The sequence below is a fragment of the Meriones unguiculatus genome, chromosome 1 (assembly GCF_030254825.1).
Source record: "Meriones unguiculatus strain TT.TT164.6M chromosome 1, Bangor_MerUng_6.1, whole genome shotgun sequence".
NCBI lineage: Eukaryota > Metazoa > Chordata > Mammalia > Rodentia > Muridae > Meriones > Meriones unguiculatus.
The window spans coordinates 174698234-174714658 of record NC_083349.1 but is presented as its reverse complement, the minus strand read 5'-3'; the positions used below and the strand labels follow the sequence as shown (position 1 = coordinate 174714658).

Below are 16425 nucleotides of genomic sequence, written 5' to 3'. Positions count from 1 at the left end.
ACAGAGCCGGCCCCACCCTCGAGCCTTTGGTTCGCGAAACTTTCCGCTCAAGGCCTTCCCCTTGTCCTTCCCGGCTGCCGTAGTTTAAAAAAAAAACGGTTACCCAGCAACGAGATATAACAACTGGATCCATCAGCTTGAAGAGAAAGAAGAGGTGAGGCAGTTTCTCCCAAGTCCCTCTCAGCGCGGAGGCTTCGCCTTTTCTGGGGAGCCTGGGAACCCTTTCTCGGAGAATCTGGAACGTTAGGTCGTGGACGTCCCGGCCCCTGGTTTGACCTGCCTTGCCCCTCGACCGCCCGCTCCCTCGCCCAGCTCAGGGCCTTTTACAGCCCTCAGGATTCGATATCTAATGTCCTGTTTCCGCCTAAAAGAGAGGAAGGGAAGACTCTCCCTAGGCTAGGCCTCGTTAACCTCGAGTCCTCCAGGCTAGACCCCTCCCAGAGCCGCCTTTGTATCTCGGGGTGACAAGCCCAAACCCGAAGTAGCCTTTACGAGGTGACCCAATCCGCGCTTTGTCAGCCACCTTTAGGTCAGCCTTTGGATTACAAAATAGAAGGCCCGACAAACCCATGAATAAGACTCCCCAAAATTCAAAAGCCGGCTTCCAAAACCACGACCTCCCCTGCTCAATCCCATCCAAGAATACAGAGGCGCTTGAAGACATTATAGGCCGTGCTTCGAAAGTGGGGAATGGAAAAAAAAAAGTGAAACTTTATTCAACAAATGATAATAATTTCTAGAACTAGTACTGTGTTTGTTTGCTTGCCTTTTATTTGCTTTTAGGTTTTTTTCAAGACAAGGTTTCACTGTCACCCTTGGCTGTCCTGGAGCTCGCCCTATAGACCAGGCTGACTTTGCACTCACAGAGATCCATCTGCCTCTGCCTCCCAAGTGCTGGAATTAAAGGCGTACACCACCTCAACCCTCTGACCAGTATTTTTTTTTTTTATAGTAGACTTTAAACAGTTTCTTCTCAGCAATGTAAAGGGGATTACACTAGCTTCTCAGCAATCACTGTCTCTTAAATATTGTGGGCTAGCAAAAACACCCTCACAGTTTAAGGACAAAAAGGCAAAGTACTTATTATCTAGTGAAAACCCTGGTTCTCTAACTTTAAAATATTAATTTGTCCAAATATAATACCATATACATAATGGATCTGCATATATAATACCATAATTCACCGGGAGTGGCGTTTCTTGTCCTTAACCCCAGCACTTGGAGGCAGAGGCAGGTGGATCTCTGAGTTAGAGGCCAGCCTGGTCTTCATAGTTCCAGGAGAGCCAGAGCTATGTAAAGAGACCCTTATGAAAAGAGAAAAAGAAAGGGGGGGGAACAAAACCCTATGGTTTGTGATAGAATTCAAAATTCTAAAAGAAATGAGTAGACTTGGTGGGGTGAATTCGGTTTTCATTTATTTGACGTGTGTGTGTGTGTGTGTGTGTGTGTGTATGGGTACAGTCTCAGTGATACAGCCTGCCCACGGAAGTCAGAACAGTTTGGGGAATCAGTTCCCTCCTTCCACAATGTGGTTTGCAGGGATTTCATTAAGATGTACTAAGATCACCAGGCATGGGCTGTGTGAATTTTTTTTTCTTTTTAAAGTCGAAAATATGTGTGTTTGAGAATTAATTTGAGTTGTGAGGTAGTTGTGATTATATAATTTAAATTAGACACTTTTTACTGAATCTTTAGGTACCGTAGGCAATTCTTTCCAAGGAAATGTCGATTCCTTTCTCCAACACCCACTACCGAATTCCACAAGGATTTGGAAATCTTCTTGAAGGGCTGACACGGGAGATTCTGAGGGAGCAACCGGACAATATACCAGCTTTTGCCGCAGCATATTTTGAGAACCTTCTAGAGAAAAGAGAGAGTAAGCACTTTTAAAAAACATAGGAATTTTTAAGGAAACTAAGCATTTCATTGTGGTAGAAGTTAAGACTGAGGAATATACATGTCTTCAGCCTGTGACCTCTGTACACATGCAAACACATTGTCCGCACACCCTCAAGGGACACACACACACATGGGAGCAAGAGAACATACACACATACACAGAAAAAGGATAACTTAAGGTCATGGTCATTGTGAAGAAAGCCTTTATGACGCGAGTGGCTTCCTATATAGTTCTTAGTGCTTGAAACAGTACATGCCAGTTCACTTCCGGGGCCACTCTCACTGTGTTTCTCATGTACATGGTGTGCAAGGATGTGGACCTGTTCTCATGCATCCCCGCTAGCTGACTGCCTGTGCTTCCTGAGAAGATAATTTGTAGTTTTCTTTAAATTTTGATTCTTCTCATTTGAAAGTATTATAAGTGTTATAAAAATAATTCAGCACTCCTTAGATTAAATAAATTGGTTTTCGCTGGGGTATATGAAACTTCTTCAACAAAGGCATAGAAACCCTCTTCTTTGACAAGTGAATTGCCAGCTGGGGAAGGTAGTGTCCATCCTATATACTCTCCCGCTCCCATCCTGCAGAGTCTAAGGTTCATGCTAACAGTAACCCTTTGATTTCAAGCCAGTGTGAAGTTCCTACACTTCCTTTCCAACTCCCAGCCTTAACGATTCATGACTATGAGGATCTGGCCCAGTAGTCAAAAGGGAATGATTATAATCGTGTTTGTGCTAAAAATCTGCTCTTCCATGGAACAATCATATAAGGTTCATCATCATTACTTTGCGCAAAGAAGACTAGAAATATCCCCAAGCAAACAAACGTTCCATCATAAATCATTTTACAGAGAGAGGAAACCCAGAACAAGGCCAGAATCAAAACAATTCCCATGCACACTGAACCGCTCCACCCCCTGCCCCTATGATCCTGCCTTTGAAGAACTCAAAATTTCCACCAGTTTCCTGACTACTGTTGGTCTGTCCCATATCCAGTCAGGATGAATATTTACTGCACAGTCTCAGCATTAGGGGTGGAAAGCTAGTAAATCATTGGACTAAAAGTAGTGGTTTTTGAGAACATAAATTTTACAAATTCATGAAGTAAAAATCTGTCATTATTTGCTTAATTTTAGAACTTAGGAACATATCATTAAAAAATTTGAGTCATTGTTACCAGGTCACAGTAATAAAAACAATTGATGACTAACAGCTTCAGAATACTAGTTCTCTGATAAACAAATGGCTAAAGCCATTTGAAAAACAATTTAACCACCACACCCACATCCACCCATGTCAACTAAAGGTGAATTACAAACTAATACAGTATAAAGCCTTAGCCTTCCCAATTAAGGCAAAATAAATCGCTATGGACTTCTAAGTCCACAATGTCCAGGCTCCCACACTGCAAGAATTCCTTTGCCACCATTTTTCACAGTTGGATATTAGTCTTATTTTTTTGTGACAGAAAACCTGTTAATATACAATGTAAATGCAATCTCAAATCATTAGAAGAAAATGGACTTCTTAAATGATATTGAGATAAAAATGAGAAAACAAAATTGTATCAGTTCTTCATGTCACACACCCAAATAAATTATATATTGATTCCAAATTTAAATACTAAAGAAGAAAGAAATCCTTTAGATGCTAGGAGAAAGTAAAATCCATCACCTAAGAAGACATCTTGCTAAGGTGCCTTCAATTTTTCAAACTCAAATGCAACAAGCTTGATATAGAACAGACTGACAAAATCGACAGCATAAAAAGTAAACTTGTATGTGACAAAGCACCATGAAGAAAACAAACAGATAACAGAAAAAAAAATGCTCATAATTTACATCCCATTTAGTTAATAAAGCTAATAAAGAGCTTGTAAAAATGGCATGTTTAACACATTTATACCAAGAGATAGCAACAAACAATTCACAGAAGTAAACACAAGTAGCCCTTAAGATGAAAATTACTCAAGCTGGCCCATAATAACAACAAATCTAATCAAAATTATACCCAGCTGGGGATATGGAGATGGCTTAGGGGTTAAGAGCACTTTTGCTCTTCCAGAGGACCCAAGTTCAGATAGCAGCACCCACCCCTGGAAGCTCACAACTGCCTGTAGCTAGAGTTCCAGGGGCTCTGACTTCTTTATTTCCATAGGCACACACACAAATACATGTTAAAAACAAAACAAAACAAAACAACAACAACAAAAAAAAAAACAGAAGAAATTACAATGACCTACCAACAACCACTGCTCTATCATATTGCCAGAAAGCCAAAAATTTGACAGTATGGTTAGTAGATAAGGCTGAGAGAAATAAGCCCTCATACCCATCCACTAGAGATGTAAAATACAATCGAAAAGGACAGATTTCTGCGGTATCTGACAAAATTACATATTTATTTAACCTTTAGTCCAGAATTTCCACCTCTAGACTTTCATTATATCATTTGGGAAAACAACCAAAATATACATAGTTGGTGTTTTGTTTTGTTTTGTTTTGTTTTTTGTTTTGTTTTGTTTTGTTGTTTTTTGCTTTTTTTTTTATTCTTGCACTAGCTCAAACAACAAGGCAAATCAGCCTTTAATACCTCTAACACTGTGAACCACAATATACATTTCCTCTTTTAAGTTGATTTATCTCAGGTATTTGTGATAGTGATGAAAGTTGACTAATATGTAGAATTATTCTGGAAACTTTGTAACTGTATATTAAAGAATGAATCAAGTAAGTATGCTAGTACTGAGAATAAAATTTAGAGTGTAAAAACTTTTTATGTAGTTTAATAAAATTCTGTAATCTTGAACTTGAATTTTAAGATACCAGAGTGATCCTTTCTCTTTTAAAATGAAAGTATCTCAGAGAGTGAAGGCAAATGCTGAAAAGCCAGAAGCCTGGAGTTCAACTTCCAAGACCCACATGGTGGAAGGACGGGACAGACTTCTGAAAGTTGTCCTCTAACTTCCAACCACGTGCCAAAGCATCCTTGTGTGTGTGTGTGCGCACACACACACACACACACACAGAGAGAGAGAGAGAGAGAGAGAGAGAGAGAGAGAGAGAGAGAGATGCACACACACACACGTACCCACGCACTATTTTTAAATGAAAGTAGTTTCTGGCTCCATACATTTTTGAGACTTCAAAATCATCTAGCCCTAAGTTATCATCTCTGAATACTATGTCCCATGAACCAGACTTGCAGAATGATTTCTAGGATTGCTTGCAAAGGCCTAAGGAGCATTTGAACACCTGAATAAGCTACCACTGACCACATTTTGAACAAATAGAGGATCATGAAAAATAATAAAAATCAGTGGACCTGAATTCACCCAAGTTGCCAAATATTTGTGAGCTCATAATACTGAACTAGGCACACAGAACTCATCATTGTCAGGTCACCATAAGAAGGTACTGGGAACTACCTGGTTATTTTGAAGCTGGTAAAGGAATCAAATCTTTGACCTTCCTTTCTTGTAAGAGCCTTGTTTCAGCATAACCAAATCATTGACTGTTTATCAATTCTACCCTAAAAGAAGTACCAATTAATTTGAACATTACTATTTTGTAACCCTACATAAGTTAAGGAAAAATCATCAGGAGCCCATAAAAATATTTTAAAATAGAACAGGATATGATTTGTCTTTTGAGATGATTAAGTAGCACTACCACTCAAGTATTCTTGCCAAAAAAAATTAAACCTAAATCAAATGAAACCTGCAGCTCTAACTACCAGTCTACAGGGAATTCAAGGGCAAATGACCCTGTGACAATCCCCTGTGGAGACAGTCAGAAATATCTGCCCTGGAAAATTCCAAAAGAAAACTGGCCCAATTTCATCAACAAATAAATTGCACAGAAAAATAAAGTGGTGATGGATTTTCCACTAAATATTATTAAAAAGACATAACAAAAGGCATTGTATGTCCATTTTGAGGCTCTGATATGATCAAGATAAATAATTAGACAATGGGGAAATTTTGGATAGCTAGCTAGATATAGGATTGCAGGAATTGTTAATATTTTAGATATAATGGCATATGCTGATATTTTAAAGGTTCATATTTATGTATCTGTAGATAAATTAATATGATGCTTGGTGCTGGCTTGTAAATAGCCAGAAAAAAATGTATAGATAAATGATGAAATGAGAGTTGATAATTATAATTTCTAGGTTATGTGGACATGGGGTTTGTTAGAACATTCTACTTTGGGTGTTTATAATTTTTCATGATGAACAGTTAAAATTATCTTAGGATGGAAATAGTTGTCTATATTGACTGTCTACATAATAATGTGTCTTTTTTGAAAATTCTCCCTTATTTTTCACTTTTCCAAACATCCTGATTCTTTAGTATGTATTTTATAGATTTTTTGCATTTGCTAATACATGTTTTAAGTGTCTGTTTATTTAAAATACTGACCTTTGTTCTCTTTCCCATTACGAGTGTTATGAAGGCAGAAGTTATGGAGGTGCTTAGTGTTTGTATAATTGAGTCTCAGGGCTTGTTCCGAGTTAAGCTGGTCCTTATAGTTCATAATTATTTATGTCTACAGAACTAGGCTATGACGTTTCAGTAAGATTTTCAACTGTCCGTAAAGAACCTATGATTTGAAACAAGAAGCTTTGTTCCTGCTGTAGGTTCACTTTAATGAGCACAAAGTAAGTACAAAATTGTTTTTGTGATTTAGAAACCAGCTTTGACCCAGCAGAATGGGGCGCTAAGCTGGACGACCGCTACTATAACAAGCACCCGTTCAAGGTACAGTCTCGCGAGGCGACGGGATTGGGCTGGGTTTTCTGTGTATAAAAATCATTTTGGTCTCCCCCAATTTTTGAGAAGTGTATCAAGTACTATATAAGTAACTTCTTTAACCTTTTTATGCTGAGAAATAATCATCTAAAATATCTGAATGGACTACCAATACTTAGCATGAATTTAAACTTTATTGAGCATCACAAGTCATGAATTATATCTTATAAAATAAAACACTGTTATTCTAACTTTTTCACTTACATATTACAAAAAAAAACCTATTTTGAATTAAAACTAATAATAGAGTTTTTCTGCAAAGTTAATCTCTTTAGTGACTGAACATTTCTTTCTCATAAATAGTATTCTCAAAGATAGCCTTCCTTAACCAAAACTGTCCTAAGTTGAAGGCACACATTACATGTAAGAAATCGGTGTCTTGCTTTCACATCTAATAGGATTCTGGTTTTGTGCCATCCTTGGAAGTCAGTACATTCTCTGCTTTGTGCTTGGCATAAGGAATCATTGGTTGAGAAAGCTTATGTGGGGTTAACATCATTGGCATCAACTGGAAACATGATAAAATTAAGTCTCAAACTAGACCCCATATATCCAAATTAAAGATTAAATTTTAGCAGAATTCCTCCAAAGTCATTTGCAGATAACTTTAAAATTTGAAAGGAAAAAAACAAAAACAAAAACAAAAACCAGCAACAACAACTATCTGGGTTCAATGGCATGACTCTGTAATTCCAAGCTACTGAAGCGGCTGAGGCAGGAGGATCACCTGAGCCCAAAGGCTCAATGTCAGTATGAGTAGCAGTAAAACCTATCTAAAAATAATGTATAATCATCACCCTAAAGACCACAAAATTACTTGGCCATGGTGGCACACACCTTTAATCCCAGCACTCGGAAGGCAGAGGCAGGCAGATCTCTGAGTTCTAGGCCAGCCTGGTCTACAGAGTGAGTTCCAGGAAAGCCAGGGCTACCCAGAGAAACACTGTCTCAAAACAAGAAAGACAATAAATTAATTTTTTTAGAGCACTACTGTAGAGAACAGTGAAAATGTCATTTTCTCACATTATACAAGAGACATTAACAAAGTTCAGAATTTAATGTTCTCCAACAGCTTTGGAGAATGTTTTTGTAGAAGCTGTCACTCTGCTTTCAAAAGTGAATATGCGTCCATTTGCACCTGCGTCTCTGAGGCTGTTCATTCATTTCTAGTCTTACCAGATGATGGAGTTTGGCTTTGGTTTTTATTGAAATTAAAGAGATAATGCTAAAAATATTACTTTGCCAATTGGTGGTGGCACATCCCTTTAATCTCTTTAATTCCAACACTCGAAAGGCAGATCTCTGAGTTCTAGGCCAGCCTGGTCTGCAGAGTGAATTACAGGCCAGCCTGGGCCACACAGAGAAACCCTGTCTTGAAAAACCAATAAGGAAAGAAAATGTATATCCTTGTGTCACATAGAAAATTCAAGGACTTTCTTTTCCTTTTGGTTTCCAAGGTCTCATGTTCTCCACTTATATAACTCAAATTTCTATTTTATATATTAAAGGCACTCCCTAAAGGCATCGAGGTAGCAGTGCCTCTGTCTGGTAGAAGACCACACTAGCCACAGCAGAATCGACTGAGCTGACTACTTCTTTATACATATAGCTTTATCCAAAGAGAAACTCACTTCCTTGATTTAATGTATTATTATACAGTAATTGAAATAATGGTTGACATTTTCATGCATATACCTAAGGTGCTTTGCTCCTATACTTCCTCTACTAACCCTCCCTCCTCAAATCCCCTTCTCTTCTGAAATATTTACTTAATTTTTAATCTATACTTATCATTAAAAAGACAACCTGGCTTTATACTGTGGAATACAATAACTTTTATTTTATTGTTATCGTAAAAACACTTTTTTTCATACTGTCTTCAAGATTTATTACCAAGCCTCATCAGCCTATAGTGAGACAGTGGTTTATCCCCTGAGTTTTTTGTTCACTTCCTTTTATTTCCAAGACAAATTCTTGTTAAAAGACAAATATATTGGGGACCTTGGAGGAGAGGAAAAGGGCCTGCAATCAGGATGTAAAGTGAATAAATAAATAATTTTTGAAAAGACAAATATATTTAATTCCTTCTGCTTCTCAATACTTTACCTTCCAGTTTCTTGTAAGCAGCATGGTCCAAGAGTTTGCTAACTTCAAAACAATGTGCCTCTGTGACCCTCTCCTATTTTCCTAGGAGCAAGAACAATCTGAGATATGTGGAAAAGAAACGGGAAAGTCTGGGCGAGAAGAAACACCAGTTACTGTCTTTGTATGTAGTAGTTTTCACTTTCTATGGTATTACTACACACAATGTCATCACTAAGTTTAAAGCTGTGCTCAAAATATATATCAACATATTAGCTATGTTCTTGAAAATAGAATTTTGCTTTCTATATAATTAATATCTGTGACAAACTGACAGATAATTTTTTAAAACTCGCTCTTCCCTTTAAAAATCTAGACCAGAAAATCTTTCCATGGGAAAGAGGCATATGAACTTGGAGCCTCCTCTCATCTCTCAGATTGCTATTCTGCTTTGGGACTTTCTCCACTACTTTCTGTGTTACCACCACACAAAGGCAAAGGTTAGAGATAACAAAAAGGAAAACAATTATATTACACCAAATACAATGGCCTTACATGGTATGGCTTACTCATGTTCCAAGCAATGCCTTCTATAGAAATGCTTGCCTGCCTTAACAGGCTATATCCAAGACACCCAGAAATAGGGAAGTTCACCCTCAAAGATACTACCTATATCTATTTAGCTGTACTAAAGCTATCACTTGTAGATAATTGTGCCCAATGGAACATGACAAAATCAGCCATTGATCAGTATTGAGACTAAGGGAAACTGCAACCCAGAGTTTTGGTGGTGTTTTAGGAGGGCAATGTTGTTTTATTCTATTATTTCTCTGTAGAACCAGTTAAACATTTACAAACACAGCACCTAAAACAAATACCGCACATCATTTTCTGTAATCTTTGTAGTCCAAACTAAGAAAGACTGGGCTTTGTGTAAAAGAATTAAATCTGTACACTGTCAGAGTTCAAACCTTTGAGTTCCTTTTCATGTCTTCATCTCTCAGTTAGCAATGTTTGCTATCTAAAATGAACATGCCCCTCAGGCAGTACTTCACTTCCCACCCACTGAGACACAACTTTTTCTTACACTATTTAATTATTCTAGAATAATATTAGTACAACACAATTAGCCTAACACTGACATCAGATGTAATAGGAATTCAGGAAATATAGAGTCATTTCTTTTATAGATGCTCTTTTTTTTGTTACAATTTATTCACTTTGTATCCCAGCTGTAGCCCCCTTCCTCATTCCTTCCAAATCCCACCCTCCCTCCCTCATCTCCTCCCAAACCCCTCCCCAAGTGCACTGATAGGGGAGGACCTCCTCCCCTTCCATCTAACCCTTGTTTATCAGGACTCATCAGGACTGGCTGCATTGTCCTCTGTGGCCTGGCAAAGCTGCTCCCCCCTCAGGGGAAGGTGGTCAAAGAGCTCTGAGTTCATGTCAGAGACAGCCCCTTGTTCCCCTTACTAGGGAACTCACTTGGATACTGAGCTGCCATGGGCTACATCTGAGCAGGGGTTCTAGGTTCTATCCATGAATTATCCTTGGTTGGAGTATCAATCTCAGAAAAGACCCCTGTACCCAGATATTTTGGTACTGTTCCTCTTTTATAAGCCATTATGAGTTCGTATTAGGGTCTCATTGATTTTTAATTTCAGATTCACTTGCCTGTACTTGAGAATCATCTCAAAGAATTTTATGCTGGTCTATTTGTATTTAAAAGATTAAGAGCTAAATTCACTTCACTGTTTGTAATGGAGGGGACTGAACAGCTCAAAGGTCTGTCAGTAGGTGACTGAGTGACTAAATCACTGGTGAATGACATCAGCACAATGGAAGACAATGGTCATGTCCCTGCCATTCAAACTGAACAAAATTACATATGAAATAATAGCTTAGAAAAGAGTGCCCAGATGTGTTGTTCGTGGGGAAAGTAGCTATAAAACAATGCGATTAGCATGGTCTTGTTTTAAAACGAAAAACAAATCTGTTTCCATGTAAATATACTCATAAAGAAAATTTGGGTGTGTAAACATTCACAAAGACACAGAGACACACACAACCTACAACAATGGTTACTTCTTCAGAAGCAAAATTTGGAGAGGTGAAATGTTTCAATTTTTCACTAGAAGTAATAACTTGAGGATTTTTTAACTTGTGTTTAACATCTTTGTAGCTTAAAAGAGATACATTATAAGGCCATATATATTTTTTCAGTTATACATTTAGGATCCATGAATTTTGCCATCTGTCAATTTAAAAAAATTTTAAAAGAAAAAAATTGAAACCATATGTCACTATTCAACCAACCTTGATAATAAGCCCAATAGTAGTAGAGCAAGTGACTTCCTCTTTGATGTTCCACCTCTAAATGTATGGCTTCCGTTGGCTAAACATCTAGAGACTATAATTTAACATTTTAATATATCTTCTATAATCATGATTATTTCAAAACAGCACGTCTACTGCTGATAACATGCATGCTGTACTTCAAGGGTTCTTTCTCGCTTCCCTACCCTAAACCAATGGGATTTCTCAGGAAACTTAAAACAGGTACTATCTGAGAACAAGAAAAGAGAAGTTGGTGATGATCTTTATTAAAACATATTAAAAAGCAGTAAGCTGAATTCCTGCTCTTTTGGCATTTAGCCATTGGTGCACATACAAATATGACAATGTATAAAATCTTCCAGGAAACAACAGACTTCAAAGAGTTGCATCTGTAAATTGGTTAAATCTATAAATTCATTTCCGTGGCATCAAAAATACAGCATTCTGGGAAAGTCTCTCACTTTCTCTCTTTTCAATGAAGGAGGAGTCTACTGAGGAACAAAGAGAAAAGGAGGAGCATGCTGCTCTCAAAATCCAAGCAGCCTTTCGGGGACATGTGGCCAGAGAAGAGGTAAAGAAAATGAAGTCAGAGAAAGAAGAGGAAAAGAAGTGAGGCCACAAGTTTTACCCTCCCCCCCCCCCAGAAAACATGAAAAAGTAATCCAAATCCATCAATGTTGTGATTGTCTTTTTTTCCTCAGTAAGAAAGACTTGATGTGGAATAACATTTGTTGCTGTTGTGAAAAGCTGACATGAACATTTGTTTAATAAACATGCCATTGAAACTCGCCCGTTGAAGATTTCCCTGGGAACAGACTTGGCTATACTTGTCCTGAGCCTATGTATAAACACATTTGAATTCAGCATCTGAATAGTAGTGTTTAAGATGTCAGAGACCTTGGGTCATGTGGCCTAATACCCACTGAGTAACGCTTTTCTAACCCACTCCTGAAAACTTTAAGCTCATGGTTGTTTTCTGGTGGTAACCTCACTGCCTTCTAAGTGTAACTGTTTTCTTTGTTTTGTTGGTGATTGTGGTAGTGGTGAACCCCAGGACCTTGACTGAGCTAGACACCGAGCCTTAGGTTTGTTTGTTTGTTTGTTTGTTTGTTTTTTAATAGTTTAAGTTATTGTGAAGATAAGTAAAGATCATCCTGCCTCCCTGTAAATTGCACTGGTGTTCACTTGTCATAACTAACAATCATGCATTGAAAATGTATTGAACAGCAATCATGTTCTGGGTTAGTATTGAATATCTGCAGCATCAAGCACACAGCTTACAGGTTTTTGTTTTGTCTTCTTGAATATGTACCTCTTCTTGAAAGTCTCTTTTGCTGATTACTATTCAACTCCAACCACTAGACACTGATGACTCTCTAAACTCAATCACTGGACTCCTTGTTAATATTCACCTGACCGTGTCATCCAGTCTCATGACCTCATAAACCATCTCCACATGATTGCCAGACCTTGCTTCCCTCCAGCTCTAGTCTTGTATAGCTAGCTGCCTATTTAGCATTCCTATTGGGATGTCTATAGGTTTCTATAGAATGAAATCACCCAAACAACTACTGATATTGCCATCACCAAACTTGCAGTTCTCTTAGTGTCTCCACCTCAGAAAATAGTGTTGAATGTGGTCCAGAGGATGGTCTATGATAGCCATACTTTCAGTTTTGAATGAGTGAGTTTATTACATACATAGTATGCCTAAAGTAAAGGAATAAACAGTAAGTGAGAAGTGATAGGTAGACAGACAGACAGACAGATGATTGATAGGTAGGAAAAAAGAAAAAGAAAATGAATGCTTAAAACACTCAGCAAAAATCAACTGGCAAAGCTCCACTGAGGCAGCCCCCTGGAGCTCCTGCTGGAGAGAGTCCTGGGCAACAGCTGTATCCCCTCAGGTGAGGCTTCCAAATAAAAGAACAAATAGCATTTGTAGAAGACATCGTTAAATCGGGCATTCACACCATCCAGCAGAAACCAACTAGACGAAGTACTGAGCTTTCATTTGGAGTTCCCAGGTGAGCTCCAGGCTCCGTGAGCCCGGAGCATGGTCTCCTTACACAGTGGGACAAACTATAAACAGCAGTAACTTTACGATGGAAAGTTGTACTCTTGCTGTTTTTTGAGGTTCTCTCTTCTCCCTGTCATGGGGCAGCTTATCTTCAGACAAGTGGGCTAAGAGGGACAATTGTTTTTGTTTTTGTTTTTTGTTTTTTGTTTGTTTGTTTGGGGGGTGGGGTCTCACTACGTAGCACTAGCTGGCCTTGAACTCACAGGGATCTGCCTGCCTCTGGAGTGCCAGAACGAAAGGTGTGTGTCATACACCCACTTTCCAAGACAGGTTTTTTTTGTTTTTTGTTTTTTTTTTTTACTTTTTACTTTTTATTGATTCTTTCTGAATTTAACATCATGCACCCCAATCCCACTCATCTCTCCAACACTTTGTATCTGTCCGCTGCTCTTGCACCTCTCCCTAAAAGAATTTTTTTAATTAAAAATTAAAACACACACACACACACACACACACACACACACGCACACACACCTTTCCATGGGAGGTGCAATACTCCTCAGCGTGTTACACAGCACACCCTTCTGTCCACACATCTTTACTTGCCTATGTTCACTGCAGTGAGGTGGTCTGGGTTGAGTCCTCTTGCTCTGCTACACGATCAACACCAGGACTCCTCTTAGATATCCTGTTATTGTCCTGTGTCATGGAGATCCTGCTGCTTTCAATCTGCTGGACCAACCCCTTCACGAGCTCCAGTACTACTTAGATGGGGTAGATGTTGGGATGGGCCAATTCAAAGCCCTGGGCCTGGGCCTGGGTGTTGCTAAATTGGTTAGTCCATCAGCTCTCCTATACCCACATCTGAACCAGTGCTCCAGCACTGTCCTGGCTAACTTACCCAAGTGCTGGCAAGGGGAAGGGGCCAGCTCTTATGCCCTAGGGGCTAACTCACAGGTACTCCCACCACCAGGACCAGGGCCAAGTCTACTGTGCTGTCCAGGTGTGGTGCAGGATTGCAGGGGGGTGGGAGAGAGAGGTGGGGAAAACACAGTTCTCCCTGTGCCACAGCTAATGAGGGGCTGGCCAGCTCTACACAGCCCCTGGGCATCAACATGGTCCCAGGCAGTAGCAGCCTTGACCAGAGAGGTCTGCATGGCCTTCGGTGGTAATATGAACCATGGACATCCACACAGACCTCTGCTTCTGTGTGGCCATGGAGCCAGACATGGCCCTCAGCTGCAGCACAGGCTGGGATTTCACCATGGCCTTAGGTAGCAGGGCAGGCTACCCTCATCAGGCTGTTCCTCTTCATCTGGTGGTGCTTAAGATGAGGTAGATGTTAGGACGGGCCAATTCAAAGTTCTGGATTTGGGCCTTGGTGGGAGCTGAGTTGGTTAGCCCGCCAGCTCTTCTGCCCTCCACCCTTGCAACCTCACCTCTGTGGAATGTTTTTAATTGAAACAATAAAAACCCATCTCTCTGCGGAAGCAGCACATATGGTATGTAACACAGTACGCCCTTTTGTCCACACATCTTTACTTGCATAGGTTCTGCTTCTGGCTTCTGCTACACTGTCAATACAGGATCCTCAGTAGGACTCCTCTCACATATCCTGTTATCCTGTGTCGTGGAGATCCTGCAGCTTTGAATCTGCAGGACCAACCTCTTCACTGGCTCCACACCACCAGGGCCAGCTCTCCAGCACTGCCCCAGATAGCTCACCCAAAGGCCAAAAGAAAATGGATTACCCCAGCTCCAAAAAAAGAGAACACACTCTTCTTTCACATTTTCATTCTGCTGAGGCCCCCTGGTTAGGGAAGACCTACTTTGCTAAGTATACTGATTTAAATACTCATCACAAGATCACTAGAAACACCCAGAAATATGTTTGGATGAGCTGACTGGACATTCTTTAACCCTGTCAAATTTGCACACAAAATTACCCATAAAACCCACCCCCAATACCTCACAGCCCTAACAAGTGTCCCTCAGCTTAAACCTCAATGACTTCTCATTTTGCTAAGAATGGTAGCTGAAATCTTCATAAGGGTCTACACAGCTCTGTGGATATCTTTATCTCCCGCCCCACTTTGCTTATTCTTTAGGATCCAGACACACTGGCATCAGTCCAGTCTCTGTCTCAGACATTCTAGGCTTGCTTTCATCTTTGTGCTTTTTTATGTGTGCTATTCCCTGCATCTCTGTGGAATTCTTTTTGCCAGATACTGCCTCAAACAGTTCAGGTCTTTACTCAGAATGAAAGTCATTGAGGCCTTCTCTTGGAGTAGCTTTTTTAAAAAACAAAACAAAACTTCTGCCTTCCTTTCTCAATGTATCTTCTTGGTAAACCCCAGCCAGTGTATCTTAGAGAAGTAGCAAGAATGAAAGAGAAATATTAAAATAATATTTTAATGAAAAATACGATATGGGAATATGGAAGTTTGGGTAGCCTGCTATGATGGTTTGTTTTGTCAACTTGACTCAATCTAGAATCACCTAGGAAGGGATGGGATCTCAGTGAGGGGCTCTCTAGATTTGGTTGGCTATAAGCATGTCTATAGGGGTTCATCTTGATTGCACTAATTGATGTAAAACACACATCCACTGTAAGCAGGACTGCTCCCTGGGTTTGGGTACTGAACTGTATGAGTGAAAAAAAGTAAGGCTGGAAAGCTTACTGCTCTATAGGAGACCTGAGTTTAGTTCCTAGCACCTACATCAGGCACCGCACAAGCAACTGTTACTCCAGCTAACTCTAGCTTCAGGGGATCCCATGCCCTCTTCTGGCCTTTGCAGGCACTTGCACTTATGTGCACATTCTCACACAAAGGCACACGTATCTACATATAATTTGTAAATAAAATTAAAATTTTTCAAGAGTGCAGAAAGTGAGCCGAGTAGTAAGGATGCATCCATCCATTCCTCTCTGCTCTTGACTATGGTTGAGATGTGACAAACTGTTCCTGCCATCCTGACGTCCCTGCTGTGATGGACTGGAACCTGGGACTGTGAATTAAAATAAACCTTCTCTTTCCTAAGTTGTTTTCTGTCAGCAGAAGAAAGCAGGACACCTGCTACATAACAGGAGAGAAGCTCAGCAATGTTTGGAGTTAGAAGAAAATGAAAAATCACGTAAAGGGGAGAACTTAAACTACTTAGAAACACACTGTGGAGGTTTGAATGAGAATAGCCTCACAGGCTCAAAGGGAAAGGCTTTATTTGAAAGGATTAGGACATGGCCTTGTTGGATTGGCGTGGCCTGTTGGAGG

At 39.6% G+C, this 16425-nt stretch overlaps 1 protein-coding gene across 2 annotated transcripts; it reads left to right on the top strand.

Moving 5' to 3' along the window:
• The first annotated feature begins 3 nt into the window (after nucleotides 1-3).
• On the top strand, nucleotides 4-11790 carry Spa17 (sperm autoantigenic protein 17). 2 transcript variants are annotated; one of them, XM_021638636.2, is made up of 5 exons: nucleotides 4-154; nucleotides 1696-1876; nucleotides 6593-6663; nucleotides 8906-8980; nucleotides 11615-11790. In XM_021638636.2, the coding sequence occupies exons 2-5, from the start codon at nucleotides 1723-1725 to the stop codon at nucleotides 11744-11746; spliced, it is 432 nt and encodes a 143-aa protein (XP_021494311.1). In that variant the 5' UTR covers nucleotides 4-154; nucleotides 1696-1722; the 3' UTR covers nucleotides 11747-11790. The 2 variants fall into 2 exon arrangements, with proteins under 2 accessions (XP_021494311.1, XP_060227830.1); XM_060371847.1 differs by lacking the exon at nucleotides 8906-8980 and having other exon boundaries at nucleotides 6-154.
• The last annotated feature ends 4635 nt before the right edge of the window (nucleotides 11791-16425 follow it).